General features: G+C 28.2%; 1 protein-coding gene across 1 annotated transcript in view; it reads right to left on the reverse strand.

Annotated features, from left to right (window-relative positions):
- svr (Carboxypeptidase D svr) overlaps positions 1-20,817 on the reverse strand; it is a 125,262-nt gene that overhangs the window by 25,611 nt on the left and 78,834 nt on the right. The window contains exons 11-15 of the mRNA XM_075363351.1: positions 17,983-18,225; positions 13,099-13,265; positions 9,420-9,681; positions 5,109-5,485; positions 2,632-2,716 (exon numbers count right to left, since the gene is read on the reverse strand). Of these exons, the coding sequence (XP_075219466.1) occupies positions 2,632-2,716; positions 5,109-5,485; positions 9,420-9,681; positions 13,099-13,265; positions 17,983-18,225 (1,134 nt within the window). The remainder of the gene's footprint in view (positions 1-2,631; positions 2,717-5,108; positions 5,486-9,419; positions 9,682-13,098; positions 13,266-17,982; positions 18,226-20,817) is intronic.

Here is a 20,817-nt window from a genome sequence, read left to right on the forward strand (position 1 = left end):
GCTTTATTTTAGAACAGTTTTATATAAATTTTTGTTGTAATAGAGTCTAATTTTTGGTGTTTTAAATTACTAGTTTAAAAATATAGAAATCAAACTGAACTGTCAGATCTTTATTTGATGTCAGTAAACATGATTCAAGTAGACAAATCTTAAGGAAATTAAAAATTCTTACATTTTCATGAATTATACTATTTATGAATGAATGACCTTTGCTAAAACTAAAAATTAATACTTTACTCCTAAAAAAAATCAATAAATAAAAAATAAAAAAAGATAACCAATATTTATTAATATCAGAATTAAAAAATAAACAATATTCACTTAATAACCAGATGAAAGGACAATTTTTGTGTAACTGTGTATGAGAAAGGTCACTGTTATGCTTCAGTTTCTATTTTTAATAGATTACCTAAAATCTAAAAGATATCCTGATCAATTTGTTTAAAATAAAAAGTTACAGAAATAATATTACTCCGTTGATGAGTTTAAAACCACTTCTACTTTTCATTAATTAATTTTGTACTTTTTAATGCTGCTCTAATGATTTCCCTTCATTTTTTCACAAAAATACAGGAGCAATTTCCTTTTGTTATTCATAGAATAGCACTACTATTTTCGATGTGATCCATATATAATATAATTATGTTCTGAAGTTAACAAAGTATTTATTTTTGTTTATAATTAGTTTATTACATTATTTTAGTTCCCAATAAATTGTATATTGTAATAGGACCAATGTAATGGATCAGGGTAATGGGTTTCTTCCAACAAGAAAGAAAAACTAGAAGTAACTAAAAAAGATTATATTCTTAGAATAATGGGTTCGTTTACAATCTGTTCTTTGTAATACAGTCAAAGGCACCACCAAAAGCTCCTGTTCAGAAGGATTACTGAGCCAGAATAAGAACTTAAAGAAAAATGTAACGGCGGAGAAAATGAAAATTACAAGGGTGAATCAAATATAAACATATTTTTTATTATTATAAATTTATTGTTAAATAATGTAATTCATATCTTCATCATTTCTCTATGTAGTCTCCTGCACGATTTATACACTTTTGCCAATGATTTGGAAGCTTGAATATTCCTTGTTCATAAAAAGTTTGAGGACAAGTCATCAACTAATTGTGCACACGTTCCTCAACGTCTTCATTGTTTTTGAATCATTCCCCTCCAAGCAATTTTTTCGAAGGCACAAACAAAAAATAGTCACAGGGGGGATAAATCTATAAATAGTCAAGGGTTTCCCAGTGCATTTTTTCCAATTTATCCCTTGTCAAAATCGCAATAAAATAAAGCGTTTGGTAACAATGAGTGAAAAGTATGTCATAAGTGTGGACAGTGACTGAATCAAGAAATTGTTCAGAAGTTATTGGTAAACAGTAATGAAAGAGACAGTATTTTATTCATTCATAAAGTTCAGGGTAGTTCTTTTATAAACAGTAAAAGTAATAATATTTGCAGAAAGTGAATGGTATAAACTTTAAACTTTTCGTGTTATTTTGTTAATGTAATATTAGTTTCTAGCAGTCATTGTAAAAAAATATCTGATGATCCCTTGTCAACTTCTGTAGATATATTTATGTAAGTGTTAAAATAATGTTTCAATATTTTTCCTGCAGGTGGGAGCAGTAATTCTTAATATTACTAATTTTCAAATTGCACTAGTACATTTAGTATAGATGTTTATTATTAATTTTTATAGAGCTTTAATATTAGAATTTTGCATACTATTGACATAATAACAGTTCTTTAAATGTTTTTCATGTTATAATTTTATATTTACTCTTTATTTTTCTAAACATATGTTTATTATTAATTTTTTACTTGTGAATTATTAAAATGATTAATTGGTAGAAAAATTATTAAAATGAAAAACATTTTCATTTGGATAGTGGTTTATATTGCAGACAGTAGATAAAAGTAACTTCTTTGTTTAATACAAGAATTATATTATGCAGATTTTAACAATATTTTTATTAAACTTTTTTTTTTTAAATGATAGAATAGTTTAAACACAGTCATCATTTATTAGCAATAATTATAATTTAAATTCATTTATCGTCCATTTTCTGTTAATAACTTAATAAAAATTAAAATAAATAGTATGATTGTATCTTAGTTACCTTATTAAAGTAACTAGTTATGATATAGAAGATTCTTTATAAGCTTATCTTCTATCAAAATGTTTAAAAATAAATTTATATCCTATTTGAAAAAATTACGTATTATACGGTGGAGGATACAAAATCATAAGAATAAACACTAAAATAATCATAATTATTGACTATTTGGTTTGAATTAAGCATAAAGTTAATTGATACTAATCTGAATTTTAAAAAACTCTTTGTCAGTTAGAGCATGAACCCAAAGCGTGGCATCCAGCAATGAAACCGTTCTGCAACTGTAGTCGACATAACAACCTAATTAAAAATTACTTCATTTAATCTGTTAAATCAGTCTAGTTATATTCTTTAAACGGTACACACTTAATACTAATTAACTTGAAAATACATGATGGAATTATCAAATTCTGAGGAAAATGGTAAGGAATAGAAAAATAATAAGAGTAAATTATGATGATGAAATTAACAGCTGAGTGAAAGTAAATCAACTTCTTATGCTACTTACATTCAATGTACGATTTCTGACATAAGCTTCATCTAACATCTGATAAATGCTTTCCAATATATGATCCTGATCAACATGTGGATGGCTGAAATTGAATAATAAATAATAAATTTAATCTGAATACTCCAAATTAAATAATAATTTTTATTAACTGATACTTTGTACAATAAATATTATTTATATTGCTTTCTGAAGACAGAAAATTACTAAATACACAATAGCCTTGTATGTATACAAAGCACCATAAACTTATGGTTATAAGCCACCTGACTTGTCAATTCCAAAAATAGCGTAGCCATCCTTAAAAATAACAACGCGACATCCTTAGAAAAAAATTATTTTAAATTTTAATCTATTCTAAGATTAAAACAGATGTGATTAGCATGAAAATAAGTGTAGAAGACAACATAATGAAAACATATTAACAATTTTAAAAAGAGTCCTTTGTAAAAAAATATATTCAATAGTAAATGGAATGAGAGTAAAGCGAGTCCAGAATCAGAAGCAGATTGAAAGAAAAAAAAACAGGAATAACATGGGATTATTATTCTTTCTTGTTGGTACGGAAAATAAAATATTTTGTACAATTATTGTGACCTTATGAACTCTGACATGCAGTTGTAAATTGAGCTCTAAAGAAAGCATTGTACATCTATATTTCTGTAGGTACATCAGCTAGTCTCAGGTTCAACTGCCAGCACACATCTATCAATCTTCACTTATTATTTCATCCATTTAATTTTTCCCCAAGGTTCTAATAAAAAAAATGACACAACTGTAGGAAAATCCTCAGGTACTGAATTTTTACAGTAACCTAAATTATAAATACTGCATGGAAAATTATTAAGTGGAGTTTTGCAATGTTGAACCAGGAATATCTTTTTCTTCTTTAACTATATACATATATATGTGTGTGTCCATAATGGCATATGTTTCTGGTAGAGATTTCTTTCATTGACAATGAATATCATACAAGCTGAGTATTTGCTTTATTCTATTACTACAGCTAATATATTAGGATAGTCTTAAGCTGTAACATAAGGCTTTCATGTAATCTGACTCATTTTCTAAATTGATTACTATCCATTTCTGACAGAAAATATTTCTTCAACTTTGTTATACTGTTGCTTTAATGTCTGAAATACTGAAAATGTGTTTGAAGACATAGATGCCTGATTGAAACACATATGAACTAATTGCAAATATTGCTTCATTCAGTTAAAATTTGTTTCTGATTCTGGTACAAAATTTTCACAAATTTCTTTCTTCAATTGAATCTGTACAGCCCTTATTAATCTCTTAAATACAAAAAACTTGTTTTTTTTTAATACTGCATATAGCTGAATTTAAGAATTAATGTTTTGTAGTTATTTCACTTACTTTTATACTTGATTCTTTCAGTTTTCAAAATCTTTTTTTCTTCTCAAACAATCGCTTTGTGAAAATTTTTCTAAATTGATTGTTAATTCTTTTTTTGCCATCATTATATTATTAAAATTTTTAATTCTCAATGTAAAACTACATTCCTGTTAAGCATATTGAATTGGAGCAAAAGTACAGTAAATATAGACCAGAAAGATGCAGTAGAAAAATCAGAAACATTAACTTTTTTATTTAAATTATTTTTACTCAACTCTTAAAATTCTGGAGAACCAAAGCGGATGAGTTGGCCTACAGATTGTTAAAAGGGATGAAAGCGGGGTAGAAATGAAGCTATTTGCATATATCTATTTCTGATTTGATAAAAAAATGTCATCAGACATAAACTTCATAATACTACCCACAATCTAGTGATATTCTAGTGTCTTTTTACTCCGTGTAGTATAAAAAATAAAGAAGTTATCACATTCCAAGTTTTTAAATTTTTCATTCATCCCTGAAGGATATTGAAATCTGTATAACCTACTTTCACATAAAATTATAATTTGTTATGTTTAATTTCTTATTTTTATTTCTCGGAAATGAAAAATTCAACATGGCTATCGGAATTGTTTTTATAAATATCTACTACAGCTTTTGGCCATTAGTTTAAACTGATATTATATGCAAGAAAGAATATTATTACAGCTATGCAAATTTTGATGTTCTTCTTATAGGTTTTTGGTGGGATAGGGAAAGAATGTTGTTAAAACGAGAAATTATTAAAATCACTAATGTTAAAATCACATTCTGCAGAATTTTTAAATATAGCTGAAATTTATTACTGTTTAACAAACTTATTAAAAAATGATCATGGAATTGTAGAAATGTTTATTACTGCAACTCTGTATTTTCATTAATAAAAAAGCTTATTAGTGAAAACGCTAAAAAATATCAATATAAAAATTTACGGAATTTTGTGATAATCAAAGAGGTTTAACAAGAAACACGCATGAACAGTAAGAAACTGTAAATCACCACTGATCTAGACTGAAAAGGTAACATTATAATGCTTTCAGCATAAAAAAAGGTTTAGCTTAAACGTATACTTTACTTACTTGAGAGATAATCCTCCTCCTTCAAGGCTGAACACTAAGTCAAAATGGTTTTGTTGCAGAAAATATATAAACTGCTTTGCAACCTGAGAAGTACTAAGCTTTCCAGTAGCAATTGCTGAAGCGACAGAATTCATACTGGAATCACCTGAATGGCAATTCAGGTCAACTGATTCGACTTGATCAAAATATGAATCAACAATTGGAATAATATGAATAACAGAATTGGATAAAATGAGCGAAGACTCACTATCACGAATCTCAAATCCTTTAACCAAATGACGTGTTAAACGTAGAGCAATCTCTCGCCCTGCCATTTCAGTACCATACAGATTACCCAAAATCAAAATGTTAAGCTTACTTTCATCAGGAGCACCGATCTATAAAATCACAAACAATAAATCTTATGAAATCACTGCAAATGAAAAACAATTGGGAATGAAAATTATGTTCAAAGACATAACTTCACGTGCAAATTATGTACATTGTGACACAGAAATCTATCTGTGCCACAAATTGATAAGAATTATGACTTCAAAACATCTTTTATGCTCTACAGAAAATGTCTGTATTATGTTAAAAAATTCCATTATTAAGAAAACTTAATATATGCAATCTAATTTAAAAACAAAGAAACATTTATGTATTCAAACAACCTTGTATTTAAATGTCTGTTCATTCATCCATGGATCAATTGTTTTAAATACATTTTTACATCTTTTAAACAGATAAATATTCTCTAATACATCCATCTTCAGATAAAGGATTACTAATGTCAATTTTAAGGAATAATTCAGACTTTAAATAAATATATCTCCAAGTGTAAAGATGCACAGCTTGGCATATATGCCAATAAACATACAGGAAACATGGATACCACATCATACTATGACTATAGTGGTACAATCTAAGGTATTTCTGTTTTCATTAACTGTAGTAAGGTCAATAAGTTCTGAATATTTTGCAGTTACCATGTAGCACTGGGAACCATTCTACTTTTTATAATTCATTCTGTTTGTATGTTTTTTTTAACCTTTGAATTATAGCTGATATTTATTTTCAACTGATTTTAATCATTTTAATGTTTGAAATATAACAAAGTCTAATAGAAAATTCAGCTAGCTAATAACTCTGGATTTATTGTTTTACGTATTTTCCCCTGTAACTATTTTACTAGTTCCATAATAATAATAATAATAAAAAAAAATATATATATATATTTTACTTTTTTGAAAATTCAAATAATTCATTAACATACTGACCACTGTGTTAATATAATTTAATATTAAATGAAATATAAACCACCAAAACACAGTAAATTGATTTTTGTGGGATCCCACATCTTTAGTAATTAAATTCTATAATTACATAAAAATATATTTTATTTTATAATTTGTCAAATTTGTTTTCTTTTTTAAAAATTTTGAAATGTTTTATGAACTAATTTGCAGATTCTGCTGTGCAGTCTGTGGAATATTCCAGTACCGGACAACAGAATCTGTGTACTCATTCATAATAAAATTTTTATAAAAGAAAACAATCTTAACAAATTTGACAAATTATAAAATAAATATATTTTAATGTAATTAAATAATTTAATAACAACTGCAGATGAAGGATCCTGTGAAAATTGATTCTTGGAATTAATAAGGTAAGTTTTTAACTTATCTATTTACTGTGTTTTGGTTGTTTATATTTCATTTAATACATATATCAAAGACAAAAGTAAAACCTAGCTTACCACCAACAGTACATCATCTATCAATGTTTCTTACCTTATCTTATTGTTCCTCCAATTTTTACATTAAAAGTGCTTTCAAGGGTTTCTCTCATCGTCAGTTAATCAAAATTTTTAAAAAATTACACATTAAAATTAAAACATTAAAAATTGTCGCACATTGTAAAATATGTAGTAAAAAATAAAAATAAAAATATTGCCTGTGGCCAGCCAAACATACAGTACTGTACTAATATTATATGAATTTTTTTACTTAATAATTTATACAAATGTGCAGCTATTTTTGACGGTTTTGATAAAAAAAATTATCATTATCAAACTCTGTCTGCACATTAATCAAGTTATACTTTTGCCTATATTTGTATAAATAATATTTTTTTTAAATGTCTAATTTTTATTGTTATTATCACATTCTTTTGTAATTTAAATTATTTTAAAATTTGTATCTAAGTCAGTGATGGAATGTTTGTTAACTACTAAATGGTCAGCAAGATTAGAGAAACCTAACTTATTGTTTTTATAAAATCTAAAGTGTTCTGAATATCTTGCTCTAAATGATCTATTAGTTTTCCCAATATAAATTTTATTACAATCATTACATATTATTTTATAGACACCACACAACCATTAGGATCATTACCATCATTACGGAATTTCAAATGTTTTATTATACGGTTATATGGTTTATATATTTCAGCATTATAAACATTAATCAAATTTTCAATATATTATTAATAAAGGAATATTTTATAAATATTCTCCTTGCCAGGTTTATTATTTTACAGGTTTCAATTTTGTTGCATTACTAGATTTTAATTTTTGTTTTTATAAATATTATCAATTAATGAGGTGCTATATCATTTTTAACTGCAATACTTTTTATAATATTTATTTTTGTATCTAATTTTTCCTTATTATTCTGTGTGTAATGTATCGCTGTATTCAACATGTTTGTAAATATATTAATTTTGTAAGTCCAAGGATAATTTGATCTTTTGTTAACAGTTATTTTACTTGCTGCTGGTTTCCTATATACAGACGTTATAATTTTATTACTTTTATTAATTTCTATGTTAACAACTAAAAAACCTATTTTTCTGCATTTATCTGTTTTAAACATAAATTTTAAATTATTATGATATGAATTAAGTTTTTCAAAATTATAAGATGTTCATTATTTATAACAGGCTCATAGATTACCAAAATATCAATGTAATGAACCCATAATTGAACTATGTGTATGTGGGTAATACCATTAAGTTTATTTTTTATTATACAAATAGTTTGATCTATAGGGATATTAGATATTTTTTATTATGTATAAAAAAAATAAACTGAAAAATAATAATGAGGACCCAAAATTTATCGATATATTATAAACTTCATTAGGAATATGTCAACAAAATTATTTTGAATTTAATAAGGTGTGAGTATTTTACAAACAAGACTTTGCCAATGGGATTTCCTTTATCGGCTGTTATGTTTGAAATTTATTTACAAGAATTAAAAAATAAAATAGTTTATGGCATTGCCCACATACACAAAGTTCAATTATATAGGATACCATAGCAATAAAGTTCAATTATATAGGATAGGAATACCAAAGTATTAAACAGCAGGATGAATGCATACATAAAACAGAATAAATAAACAAATAGAGGAGGAAAATTTAGGTGTAAACAGAAATAAAATTACATATTTGAAAAAATAAATTAAAAACATAAAAATCCTCAAACATCTATGGACTAACATTAAAATCTAGATTTGATGATACAAAGGATAATCAGTCAGTTTGACATATCAGTGTTTTCTCTTATACATTATAGTAAATACCTTTTAGGGAATTCTCTAACAAAATTTAGAAGCAGATTTTAGATTGCAAAAAAGAAAGCCATGGTAGGGATAAGGAAATAAGAAATCTATAGGCAATCTTTTAGATCTAGAATTAGTGATGGTTCTTTCATAATTTTTACACATATTTTTATTAATTATGACAAATGAAATAGAGTAAGTAACTCTGTGGTCCTTAGAACTGCATTAATTAAATGTAAGCCATCTTATATAAGGTGAAAGTTTATGGATGTAACATATGTAACATTAGTACCTAAGATAATTCAAACATTTTAATGAAAAAATTAATTTTTCAATTTTTTAAAGTAATTTTTTTTAAATTAAAAAATTACTTTTTTAATTTAAATTAGTAATTTTTTATTTGAAAGATGTTTTTTCTTCATAAAAGAATTCCTTTCCTCCCCAACAAAAGCAGTTTTATTCATCAGATTTACATTCAGTTTAGTCAGTAGGAATGGTTTAAAAAAAGTAAAATAAAATCCAAACTGATACCAAAAGTAGTACAGTGCTTTCAGTATTCTCACCTTAAAATTGGACATCATAGTAGTCATAATGAAAAAAAGCCTATCAGATTCATCAAAATGCAACATACTTACTGAAATATCAGTCTATACTGTGCAAAGGATAAGAAAAGGAAGTTTAATTTAAATCCTGAAAGACAACTACGTTAAAAAAATTATTAGCGATTAGGTATCTTTAACATAATTTTACAACATATAGATTACCTCCTTGGAAATTTTTAGGTACGGAGTATTGAATGCAGTAACTTCATATTGAACCAATGTTGGCTGGAAAGACTCCAAAGAAATTAATTTTTTTATTAACTCATTAGCTTTCAAATATTCTGTCATAGGGCTAGCATTATCAATCAAATCAAAGTCATAGTTTAATGCCCATGTTCTTGGATCATCTCGAAGCAATGTGAAATTAACAGAAACACCAATGATATCATCTGGAACAGTCACTTCAGTTCTTTCAGTTTTATACCTGAAATTAAAAAAAAATAAAAAAATCTGTTATTATTCTAAATTTTAGTGCTTAAATACATAATATATAACCCATGTTTATAAACGTTTAAAACACGGTTATATAAACTAAAAGGCTGAGTCGGTGACGTTTATTTTTTTATCACAATCACAGTATACAATGATGTCATACAGTGAATGCAAGCTCAATTACATTGGTTACTTTATACACTGGAAAACTGAAGATCACAAAAAATCACACCTGTGCTTTAACCATTACATCTTAAAAACACTGGTATTTAGAACATCAGTGGGCTATGCGATTATTTCCTCAGAAAACTGTTAATTCACAATATTTTAGTAGACTTTTGAAAATACTAATTTAATTTTATCAATTAAAAATGGGTTGAGACTAAAAAAAACATTTTTGTAGGGTTATTATCCATATTTTTTTCAACAGTTTTATCAAGTTTTTATCCAAATTTTATGATTTTTTATGCATAAAAAGCAATTCATATGAAACCATCAGTTATTAGTCTACAATATGGATAGTTATTGGCATTTCTGACACCTGAAAAACTAATTATTTAAAAAAATAATTCTGATTATGTTAATAAAATCCTGTTATATTTTTTTTTCAACATAACTTTGTATAATTATATTTTCCTAACACCATGATTAAATTTACATTCTAGATGACCAATTTTTTACAATTATAAAAAAAAATAGTTTCTTAGTCCACAATTAGCATAGACTTTGATGTACGCTATTGATTAAGCAAGTGTATGCATTGATTTCAAAAAATGCTGTGTTGATAATAATTCAGATACTGAAATTAATTAAATTTAACTGGTTTTTTCCTAATTTTAATGAGGCAACTGTTGAAAAGAAATAACATGCAGTTTTCCAGGTATTAAGATATTACAGATTACTATTTTTAGTAATATTAAAGAAAACCAAAACTATCACGTTACAAGTTGTTAAATTAATCTCGTTTAACTGAATGTTAAATTTATTCTTTCTCACATACTTATGGCTGTAATCTACATTATGCAATATTGCATAAATACAAATGACCTATATTATTCATGTAATGCAATAAGCTATTAATTAATATAACTGATGTAATTAATTAATTAATAATTTATTTTTGACCAACCTTAGGTAATAATACAATCATTCATAAATAAAAATACATATACTTTATTAAAACAGACTCAGTATGATCACCAGAAGACTGGTGCTAGGTCAATATGTAAGATAAAGAAATTCACATTATATGTACATGGATCTGTTGGTGCTGGTCACCATGTGATACCAATGACATGGTGATATACAAGATGTAAACAATCCTGTACTCCACAGACTATGGGTTTAAAGTTTAATTAAATATTTACAAACAATTTAAAAGCATTTTTCTTAACATTTCATTAATAAATGTCATGAAACACTTCTATTGAAAAACTAGATAATACCTAAAGGATTTTATGAAGCATTAGGGTTTCAGGTAATTTGATAAGATGTAAACCAATTACACTAAATTATAAAAATAATTCTATTTACTGTTAAAATCACACTCAGGCATGCATGCACTATTTCTGGAAACAAGACTAATTGAATTCCAGAAGTGTTCATACAGTAGTTCGTTTATTTATAAAAATTATCACATTCAAATATGTAAATCTAACAGTTATTAATTATACAATATTATTTATTAATCTATTAATGCAATTGAATGATTACTATAAAATTTAGTTAGCCTCTTATTTTAACTATTTCTAACTTTTATAATTTGAGACAAAATAAAACTTTACAAGAAATTATATTTACACTGGTTCATTATATTGCAAAAATACTACATTTTATCTAATACCGGCAATTTTTTACCTAATAATTGTTGCACTCATAAAATAAATTGTAATTCTTTTACTGTTATATATTTAACAGGCTTCCATGTTTTGAAGAACTACACAATCAGGTTGTAAATCTCACTACAAACCAATAAGCAAGCTGGATCAATCTGACTCCAGTTTGCTATCCCCTGTAATCAACCAATATGTTCCCATTTAAATAAAACTATAGTTTTGAACTCAAAATATATAATTCTAAAATTATCTGGAATAAGGGACAAGAATGAACTCTCTGTATTCTACCCTATTTGCTTAAACACACACCCATTCCATCTTCCCGCTCTTTCTTTTATTTCTAAGGATTTTTTTTAGTAAACCCCTACTGTAATAAAACCCATTTTGTTACAATAAAGTTATATTTTTTATCATTTGGTTGTTACATTGTCAATATTTTTACAATTCACATGTGTTCATTTTTGTATATTTATACAATGTGCTTTAAACAATCATGAATCTAGAGAACTCTTTTTACACAATGGATTAATTATATGAAATGCAAAAATAACCATTTTAACACAGTTTGTCATAAGAGTATTATACTACTTAGGTCACAGTTAAATAATATTCAAATATAAATAATAGTAGTTCTTTATTAGGCATTTGTCAATAAAAAAGAAAAAATACCATGTGAATATATTATTTTCCACTTTAACAACCCTTCATATTGATATGAGTCTACCATTGGTTACCTAAGTAACATGCAAGGTTTTTTTTTTTCACTAGTTTGTTTTTTTTTGTGAAATCCCCGGCTAGGTAGGAAGAGTTCTTGGATGATCTCACATTCCACAGGCACACAGTTGCTATCTTACTAAGTTTTAGAAATAAAAAAATGGCTGCCCTACTGGCTAACACAAGATGATGATATAACACTACAGATGGAAGCAGGTCCATCTCCTATGGGACTCGAATAAAGGATAAAGTAATGGGAGGGAAGAAGCCTGCAAAGGAACTGCCTCTGACAATGGTTGATCTTATTTTACTCTCTTGCTCAGGATCAACTCTTAATAAGAATGTAATGTAAGAAGACAGATAAGATAAGAATGTAATAATGGTTCAAGAAGCTTAATATAATAGTCTTAATAATTTTAGTCTTTCATTATAGTTTCTACCCTTAATTAAAAAATGGACTATGTATATTTTGATACATGTCCTAGAAATCCAGTTCATCTCTTTACATGATTTTGCAACAAATTCATCTCTTCTCCAATTCATCTAAGAAATTTTCATTTTGAACTTTACTAAAAGACCTAATTTTAAAATCTTCCATATAATGCTAAATTTCAAACACCTTTATTCTTTCTTCCATTTTTTCCCCCCTAGTGCCCATTTTTCACTGTCGAACACGCTACATTCTGCAAAACTTTTTTAATAATTTCTGACAGCCAGAAATTTGAAATCGACCAGCATTTTGACCTAAAGTAGGAAAGTAATTTTATAAGATGCTTTGGGAAAAGAAAAAACAATTAGCAACAGAAATTAAGGAACTTTGAAAAAATTAAGAAATATTATATCAGTAAAACATTACTTACCCTTCTGCTGAAGCAGTAACATAATATTTACCAGGAGCTAATAGCCTCCAATAATCTCCATTGGCTGCAGTCCGTACAATATGATCAATACCTTCAACATTTATTGATGCATTCACAATGGGAAATGATGAAGTACTCCAAACAAATCCATGAACTCCTCTATGAACCTTAACATGTAAAGAGTGAGAATAAGTTTTAAATGAAACTACATTTCTATAATCTCTTTCACACAAAGAAAATTATGCTACTTTATATAAGATGGAATGTATGTAATTTAATTTCTGCAGAAAAACCTTTATTGATTGTGGAAGACTTATTGTGCAAATGATCTGTCCCATTAAGAGATCTATTCATAAAAGGAAGTTTCTTGATGCAAGAAAGTAGCACTTTAAGTGCAACTTTTTTCAAGTTAGTCACCATTTGTTTCTACACCCTAGTCTGGTATGCTTGTGTATAATTACGTAGTTCTGGGTACTGCATGAAGTTGAATCATCAAAGTCTCTCTTTTATTTAGAATATACCAGCTGATTCAAAAAAGGACTTCCCAACTTTAAAAACATATAAAAATTTATTTAGATAACTTACAGATTCAGTTGAGGTCTCATTTCATAGCAAAACACATCAAGTTTTGACTCGCATAGTTCATTAGTACTAAATTTGGCCACTGGCCAAAAAAATTGTTAAAAATAGATACAATTACTGGTGTGGAACATGTTTGCTGTGTGTTTTCGTTTCATAATTTGCGGTCAGTAACTGGATGTACTCAATGTAATTTTCATAGAGAGCATAAGGAGCCTCCTAGCAGGCATAAAATTTACTCTTGACACCAAATCTTTGTTGAGAGCGGGTGTTCTGTTAAACATACAAAATCACTAGGATGCACACACGTCCTTAAGCTACTGTGGAACATCTCAGAGAAAGGTTGGCACGTAGTCTGAAGAAATCAACTCAACATGCATTACATGAGATGGCATTCCACAAATGACTATTTAGCAGGTATTACGTAAATGACTGCACTTGACACCATACAAAATAACCGTGGTTCAACATATTACAAATGACGACAAAGTTGCTCGGCTGCAGTTTTGTGTGAAAATAATGGAGAGAATTCCAGATAATGATACATTTTTAGTCAATGTAATTTTTAGTGATGAGTCAACATTTCTTTCACATCAGTGGAAAGGTGAATACCCATAACTGCCAAATATGGGGTAGCAAAAATCCTTATGAAACTTTGCAGCACATTTGCGATAGCCTGAAGGTCAATATTTTTTGTGACCTAAACAAAGACTGATGAATTTATCAGACAATACAACTTGTTGATGTACATGAAAAATTTCTACATATTACTTGCACCATAATCCACAAAAGTGTCACTGTTTACCTTACATACACAAAAACTGAGCAAGGTAGTTCCATGATGCTTACTTATTACACAAACTAAGCACACTGATGAAGTACTGTCATTTTTGGATCAATCTGAACAAGGAGATGAATTTCTCATATTATCATCAGAGGTGACAAAACTTTGATCAGTAAGAAAACGAATCAACTTTACCATCCAAAATCAAGGCTTTTAAGGAAACTCTTTAGACTTGGAAAACCATGATGATGGTCTTCAGGCATCAAAAATTTTCACTCCTTGTTTAGTTTATAGTGAAATAGAAAATAATGTTGCACGTCATGAAATACTAAGGCAACTAAAACAGGTATATAAGAATCACAAGAAAGGTCTACTGTATATCAATGTGTGATCTTTCTTCGTGGCAATATCTGGCTCACACCACTGTTCAATTGTGAAGTTCTTGACCAACCACATAACTGCCCACATTTGGCTTACAATAGTTTCATCTTTGATGAAACTGAATAGCTAAATAGGCGGGGTTATGCTTCAAGAATACAAACATCTGCTGAAGGAAGTGATTATTGCATTTCTCATTGGACTGTCAGCATATGAGTATGGTGAAGGTATACAAAAATCTGTTACATGTTACAATAAATGCATAAATGTTCAGGATGATAATATGGGAAAACAGCCTAAGGTCATACAGAAATAAAATACAAAGTTCCATTATGGAACTTTTCTTCAGTTTTTCAATGAAAACTACTTTCCAGATGACCTCTTTACTACTATATATACATCAGTTGTTCTTACTACACTAATTATAAACAAATATTGTTTACTTGTTATTTCAAATAAGTTGGTTTAAGTAATAATTTATTTATAGAAAAAAATTTAGTTTCTTTCCTTTATGTTCCTATAAGTATTTTAAACAATTATATAAACTTTTTTGTGTATGTTTTTTATAATTCATAAATTTGAAATTAAATTGTTTGCTAAGGTTATTAGCCACCAATAAATGTTAACAGTATGCAGTGAAACTGCACTAAGTATTGTTTAATTTTGTGTTCTACAGGAACCACTTAACTAAAAATTATGTCAGCCATTAAAATCACTCTGACTCCATATGCTTCAATTTCTAGGATGCTTTTCCCTGACATGTTTCAGTTATTGCAGAACTATTGGATTACAAGGAAGCATAATTTATCCTCTGACCCAGGATTTAATATTTTAATTATTATTTTTTAATTGTAAATTTTTTGTTTTAATTTAAAATGTGCAGTAGAGAAACTTTGCTTAACCAAAAACTGTTATATTAATTCAGCATGTAAGTAAGAAAGAGTGTTGCATGAGATTGGCTATATTAAAACTATAGTAATTGCAAAGGTAGATATGGACCATGAGCTGCCTAAATAAATTAAACTTATGCCCAGACATATGTATACTTATTCACTTATTACAGAAATTAATTAAGAATGAACTGAACAATGGTAATAAGCATAAAATGTGTATAAAAAGGCATAAAAAATTGCTTCACAGTTAGATTTTATGATTTATGCAAGTAATTAATATGTTTACACTTTCTAGAAAGTGCCTGAATAACATCCAAAAATTCCATTCCTTTCAGTATACCATGCTGAGGATTCGTACAGAAAACTCATTGAAGAATCACTAAGAAATCACAATGTTAATGCTATGAAACTTCACTTCAAAGTGATTCCAAACTGATCAACTAGCCTTTGTTTATATGGGGCTAAGTTTCAAGCAGATTCCAGGAATCGTCGAAGGGTCAAGAATAAGTAAGAAAATTCTCAAATGTGCAGTTCCAAGAAATCATTCAGACATTCAGTTCCAAGAATGGTCATTAAAATGTCGCACACAGCATGCTGGTGTCCCACTAAGTGTTGTCTGTTCATCTCATCCTGCAACAATTTTGGAACTAGTGCCAGCAGAACAACCAAGTGTCGTCTGCTAGAAGAGGCACGAAATTCGCTTAGCAAATTTCTGTTTAAAATGTAATTTCTACTTTTATTTTGATTACTTTTTTGTTTCTTATTCTTTAATTTCATTTAATTTTTACTAAATTTATTTTCCAGGAGCAGCTGCAAAGTGCAAGCAGAACCCTTATTGCTTCCTCATAGTGGGAACCACTGTTCTATACAATTACTACATTCAAATAATTTCTAAAATTATAAAGAAAACCAACTTGTCATAATGTCTCTTTACTATTCTTTTTTCATTTAATTAACTGTTTAAATTATTAATTTCACTGAATTATGCATATATTCTCTAAGTTTCAGTACACCACTCACTAGTACAGTATTTTTAAATTACAATTTAAATACATCTAACATTAAATAGAATAATTAAGTACTTACAACTAAAACAAAAGCACTAAAATAACTGAAAAGTATAGAAAAAAATAAAAAATAACACACCCATAATCTCAATGTATTACCAGAGCCCAAACATAACTTGGGTCGCCTTATTTAATTTTCTAATAAAATGCATATCATATTTGCCATTTTATACAAATATATTTTTTTTTTATATTTAGAATGAGTGATACTCATTGTTTAAAAAAACAAGGTTCTTGTATGACATGATGTATGTTACCAGGTATATTACATGAAACAAAATTTGTGTAACTGAAGAAACAATAGTTAAGTTTAATATTTTATATTCAGTTGTTGGGTTCTTTATTGCTTTTTAGCAATAACAACTATTATTTGAATCTAACTAGTTCTTTTATTACTTATAATTTTTATGGATTCTATAGTTATTATAATATTATATTTAAAGTTATTATATTATAGTTATTATACTACAATATACTATAGTTATTATAACTTATTTATATAACCAATAGAGCTAACTTAATTTTCTGTACGTCACAAAACATACTTTTCTGAAATTTAATTTTTGTATGAAAAGAAATTTGATTCTATTTTATATTAACTTCTCATATTGAGAAAAATGTTAGTTTCAATAACAAGAGTTAAGTAAGATACAATAACAGAATTAAATTGTTTTAAATATTTAATACCAAAAATGTAGCATTTTTACTTTTGTTTTATATTAGTAACATTTTCAATATGTAGCTTTGCTGTTACATGAAATAATTATATTATTTTTAATTTAAAGAAATAGTGTATTTCTTTTTTACTTTACATGCCCTGTAATTCTAGTAGCGACATGTTAAGATTTAAAAAAAAAGTGAAATATCCCTAGGTTTGAGGCTATTCATGGTTTCAAGATTCAGGTTTCAAACTATAAAAAAATATTAATAATATAAAGTAAAATGAAGAGCGAGACTTAAAAAATGGTAAATGAGAATTTAGCAAGATCAGACTAATATTACAAAAACATCAGTAATACATACTTGAATTCTGGGAACACTGATCAGGAGGTAAGTATCTGCAATGTTGGAAACATAAACTATGACAGTACATACATAATATTATTACATCATGGTAAAAAAAAAACTTAATAAAAAACATAATATAACATTAGTTAAAAAAAGTGATCAATAAGTGTATTACCTGCTGAATGTACTTTAAAAGTGGCTCTCTATTTTCTTTCCAGTATTTTGGAAGATCGGATTCAAATGGGAATTTGTAACAGCCCATCTCAATAGTCAGTTCAAAACAGTTTGTATATATGTAATTATAATCTTGCATTCCTCCTGAAACTACATACCATTTAGCACCATTCACAATACCATGGGAGAAACTTTCATTGGGTTCTTTAGGACATGGTAAACCTTGATGCATGGTTGGGTGAGCCTGTTTAATAAATAAAATACGTATAAGTAAAAAAAAATAATTCTCTTGAAACACATTGTCTACATACTAAACAAACTGTTAGTACAATAAAAACTACACGCTGAATATGTACTATCTCAATATATTTGCATTTCAGGCAAGTATTTTTATATCGCTTAGAATAACTCAGTCAACATCTGAGTTCACAGAGTATTCTGAATTGCTCTTACATAGCCTGCTTAATAATTTTCTAATTTTCTCTAAATGAGTGTAAGGCAGGTCTTAAACTTTGAATAAGATCAAAATTAATAACATTAGTCTTTTAGTTGTTTCAGTCAACAAAAAAGAATTCACATCCAATCTAATAAAAATTTATACCCCTGATTTTCTTAGAATACAAGAAGACAGGTCCAAGCAGCCCTATAAGAACAACCATTGAACATAAAAATCCTACAAAGCTTACCACATAGTGACTAGATTTAAATATATTTCTTCCTTATCTTTAATGGAATATTTTTTTATCAAATATCATTCATTTCAGTTAGCACTAATATGATGTGTCATAATTTTTAATTATTTGAAATGAAAAACTGATTAATGATATTCTACCCTGCTTTAAGAAATGACATTTATTCCTCAGTTCTTGGGTTGCTGACATTCAAAATGATGGAATATAAAACTTAAAAAATTATGGCTAATACAAGATGACAAATTATCAGCTATTAACAAACATGTTTGTAAAACTTCCATATAAAAACAAGAAAGAAAAATTATGCAAACAAATAAAATAAACAAACCTTTTCAACAAAGCAACAAAACTGATACAATGATATTACAGAAAGGATTACATTAATTCTTTGTATAGATTGGGTCACAAAAAAGTAGTCCTGCCTACCTACCTACTGTATACAAGATCGATATTAAAACCTAACATGCCTGTGCTAATCTTCAAAATAAATTTTGAAAATGATCCCCACCAACAGCTAAACACTCGTGTACACACTTTAACAAATGCAGGTATACCTCAGTCAATTCTGACAGGGTAATACTGCTAATGCATATCCTGGAATTCTCCATCAGTTCATAAATTGTGTTTGGATTGTTTTGATATACTCATCCTTTCAAAATTCCCCTTAAATAAAAATCACTTGTCAATAAGTCTGGTCACCATGGCGGCCATAAGCCTCTACTCACTGTTCGCTCAACAGTAAACAGTTCACAAACATGAGCAAATGACCTCTCAGGCGTGTGACATGTCGCCCCATCCTGCTGAAAAAAGCAGTACTCACATTCTTCTTCTGTCAGCTGTTGAGCAGTCATCCAAAATGGTCAGGTAGACATCTGTGTTGACTGTGGTGTCAAAAAATAATGGACCAATAACAAGTGTGGCAAGCACAGCACATCACACACCTATCTTCTGGTCATGTAAGGGTACCTCGTGTATTAGGTGCAGATTTTCTGATAAATGAAACCACGCCTCATCTGACATGATAAACATAAACAGGTTCAATCGACCATCTGCAACCATATTTAACAACCAGCGACAAAGAGTAATACGTTTTCCATTGTCTGGTTTCTTCAATTGTTCCACAACTGTGATACGGTACAGTTTCAATTTCAAACTCTTCAGGACACATCTGCAGGTTGTTCCTTGATCTGTTGCGATAGTTTTCTGGCAGACTTATGAAGACTACAAACTATCACTTCGGAAGAAAACACATACATGAAGTTCAGGAGTGCAGTTGATGACATCCTGTTCTTTGGTGCATTTACAACAATCCCATTTGGTGCCATTTCTTCACAAATTGCTCAGTGTGGCGTTTAGGACGGTAAGATTAGGAAAAATTTACGGAATAACTCCTGTGTTTCCTTCAAAGAACCGTTTCTTATGTACAACTCTACAATATTAACTTGCTCTGGTATGGAATACATCACTAATGCAAGCACAATACAACATACCTCATCTTCTCAATCTCAGAGACAACTGATGGTCAGAGTAATGAAGGGAGGGAAGAGAGGGATGATCATGTCACTCACAGGAGCAGATTTCTTTTGTAGAAATGTACATCCCCTTCCTTTGTTCCAATTTTACATGCCAATGTCCTATAAGCAAACTTATGATGTTAATGTTCTATTCAATAGTCCAAATTCTGGTGGGGCTACGTTTTCATGGACTATTACGCACTATCCATCATAGTATTTATAGTTGTAATGCAATTAAATAACTTTGTCAAGTGATTATGTCAAAAAGGGTCTACATGCTACATGAACTTGTCTGAGGTTTTATATATACTAAATAAATTGAAGCACATGACAAACAAAAGGCTCCATTTAGTGTAGCTTTCTTGAAGAAAACTGATGTTCTCTACACAACCAACCCCTGTAGTTAGGAAGAGATTGTGCCCCTTAGAAGAGTAAATATTATCTGATTTTGATGAGGTGGTAAGAACATATGCAACAACATATTAGTTTCAATGAAGCTGAGATTGCTGGAAACAATTTCACTCTTCACTTTCCCTATAATGCCTGACACGGAATGCATGTTTACTCTTCAAAATTACTATGTCAATTTCAGCAATGGCTTGACTCACATCATGTCACTGATAACCAGTT

This window comes from Lycorma delicatula, chromosome 4 (assembly GCF_047948215.1).
Source record: "Lycorma delicatula isolate Av1 chromosome 4, ASM4794821v1, whole genome shotgun sequence".
NCBI classification, from domain to species: Eukaryota; Metazoa; Arthropoda; class Insecta; order Hemiptera; family Fulgoridae; genus Lycorma; species Lycorma delicatula.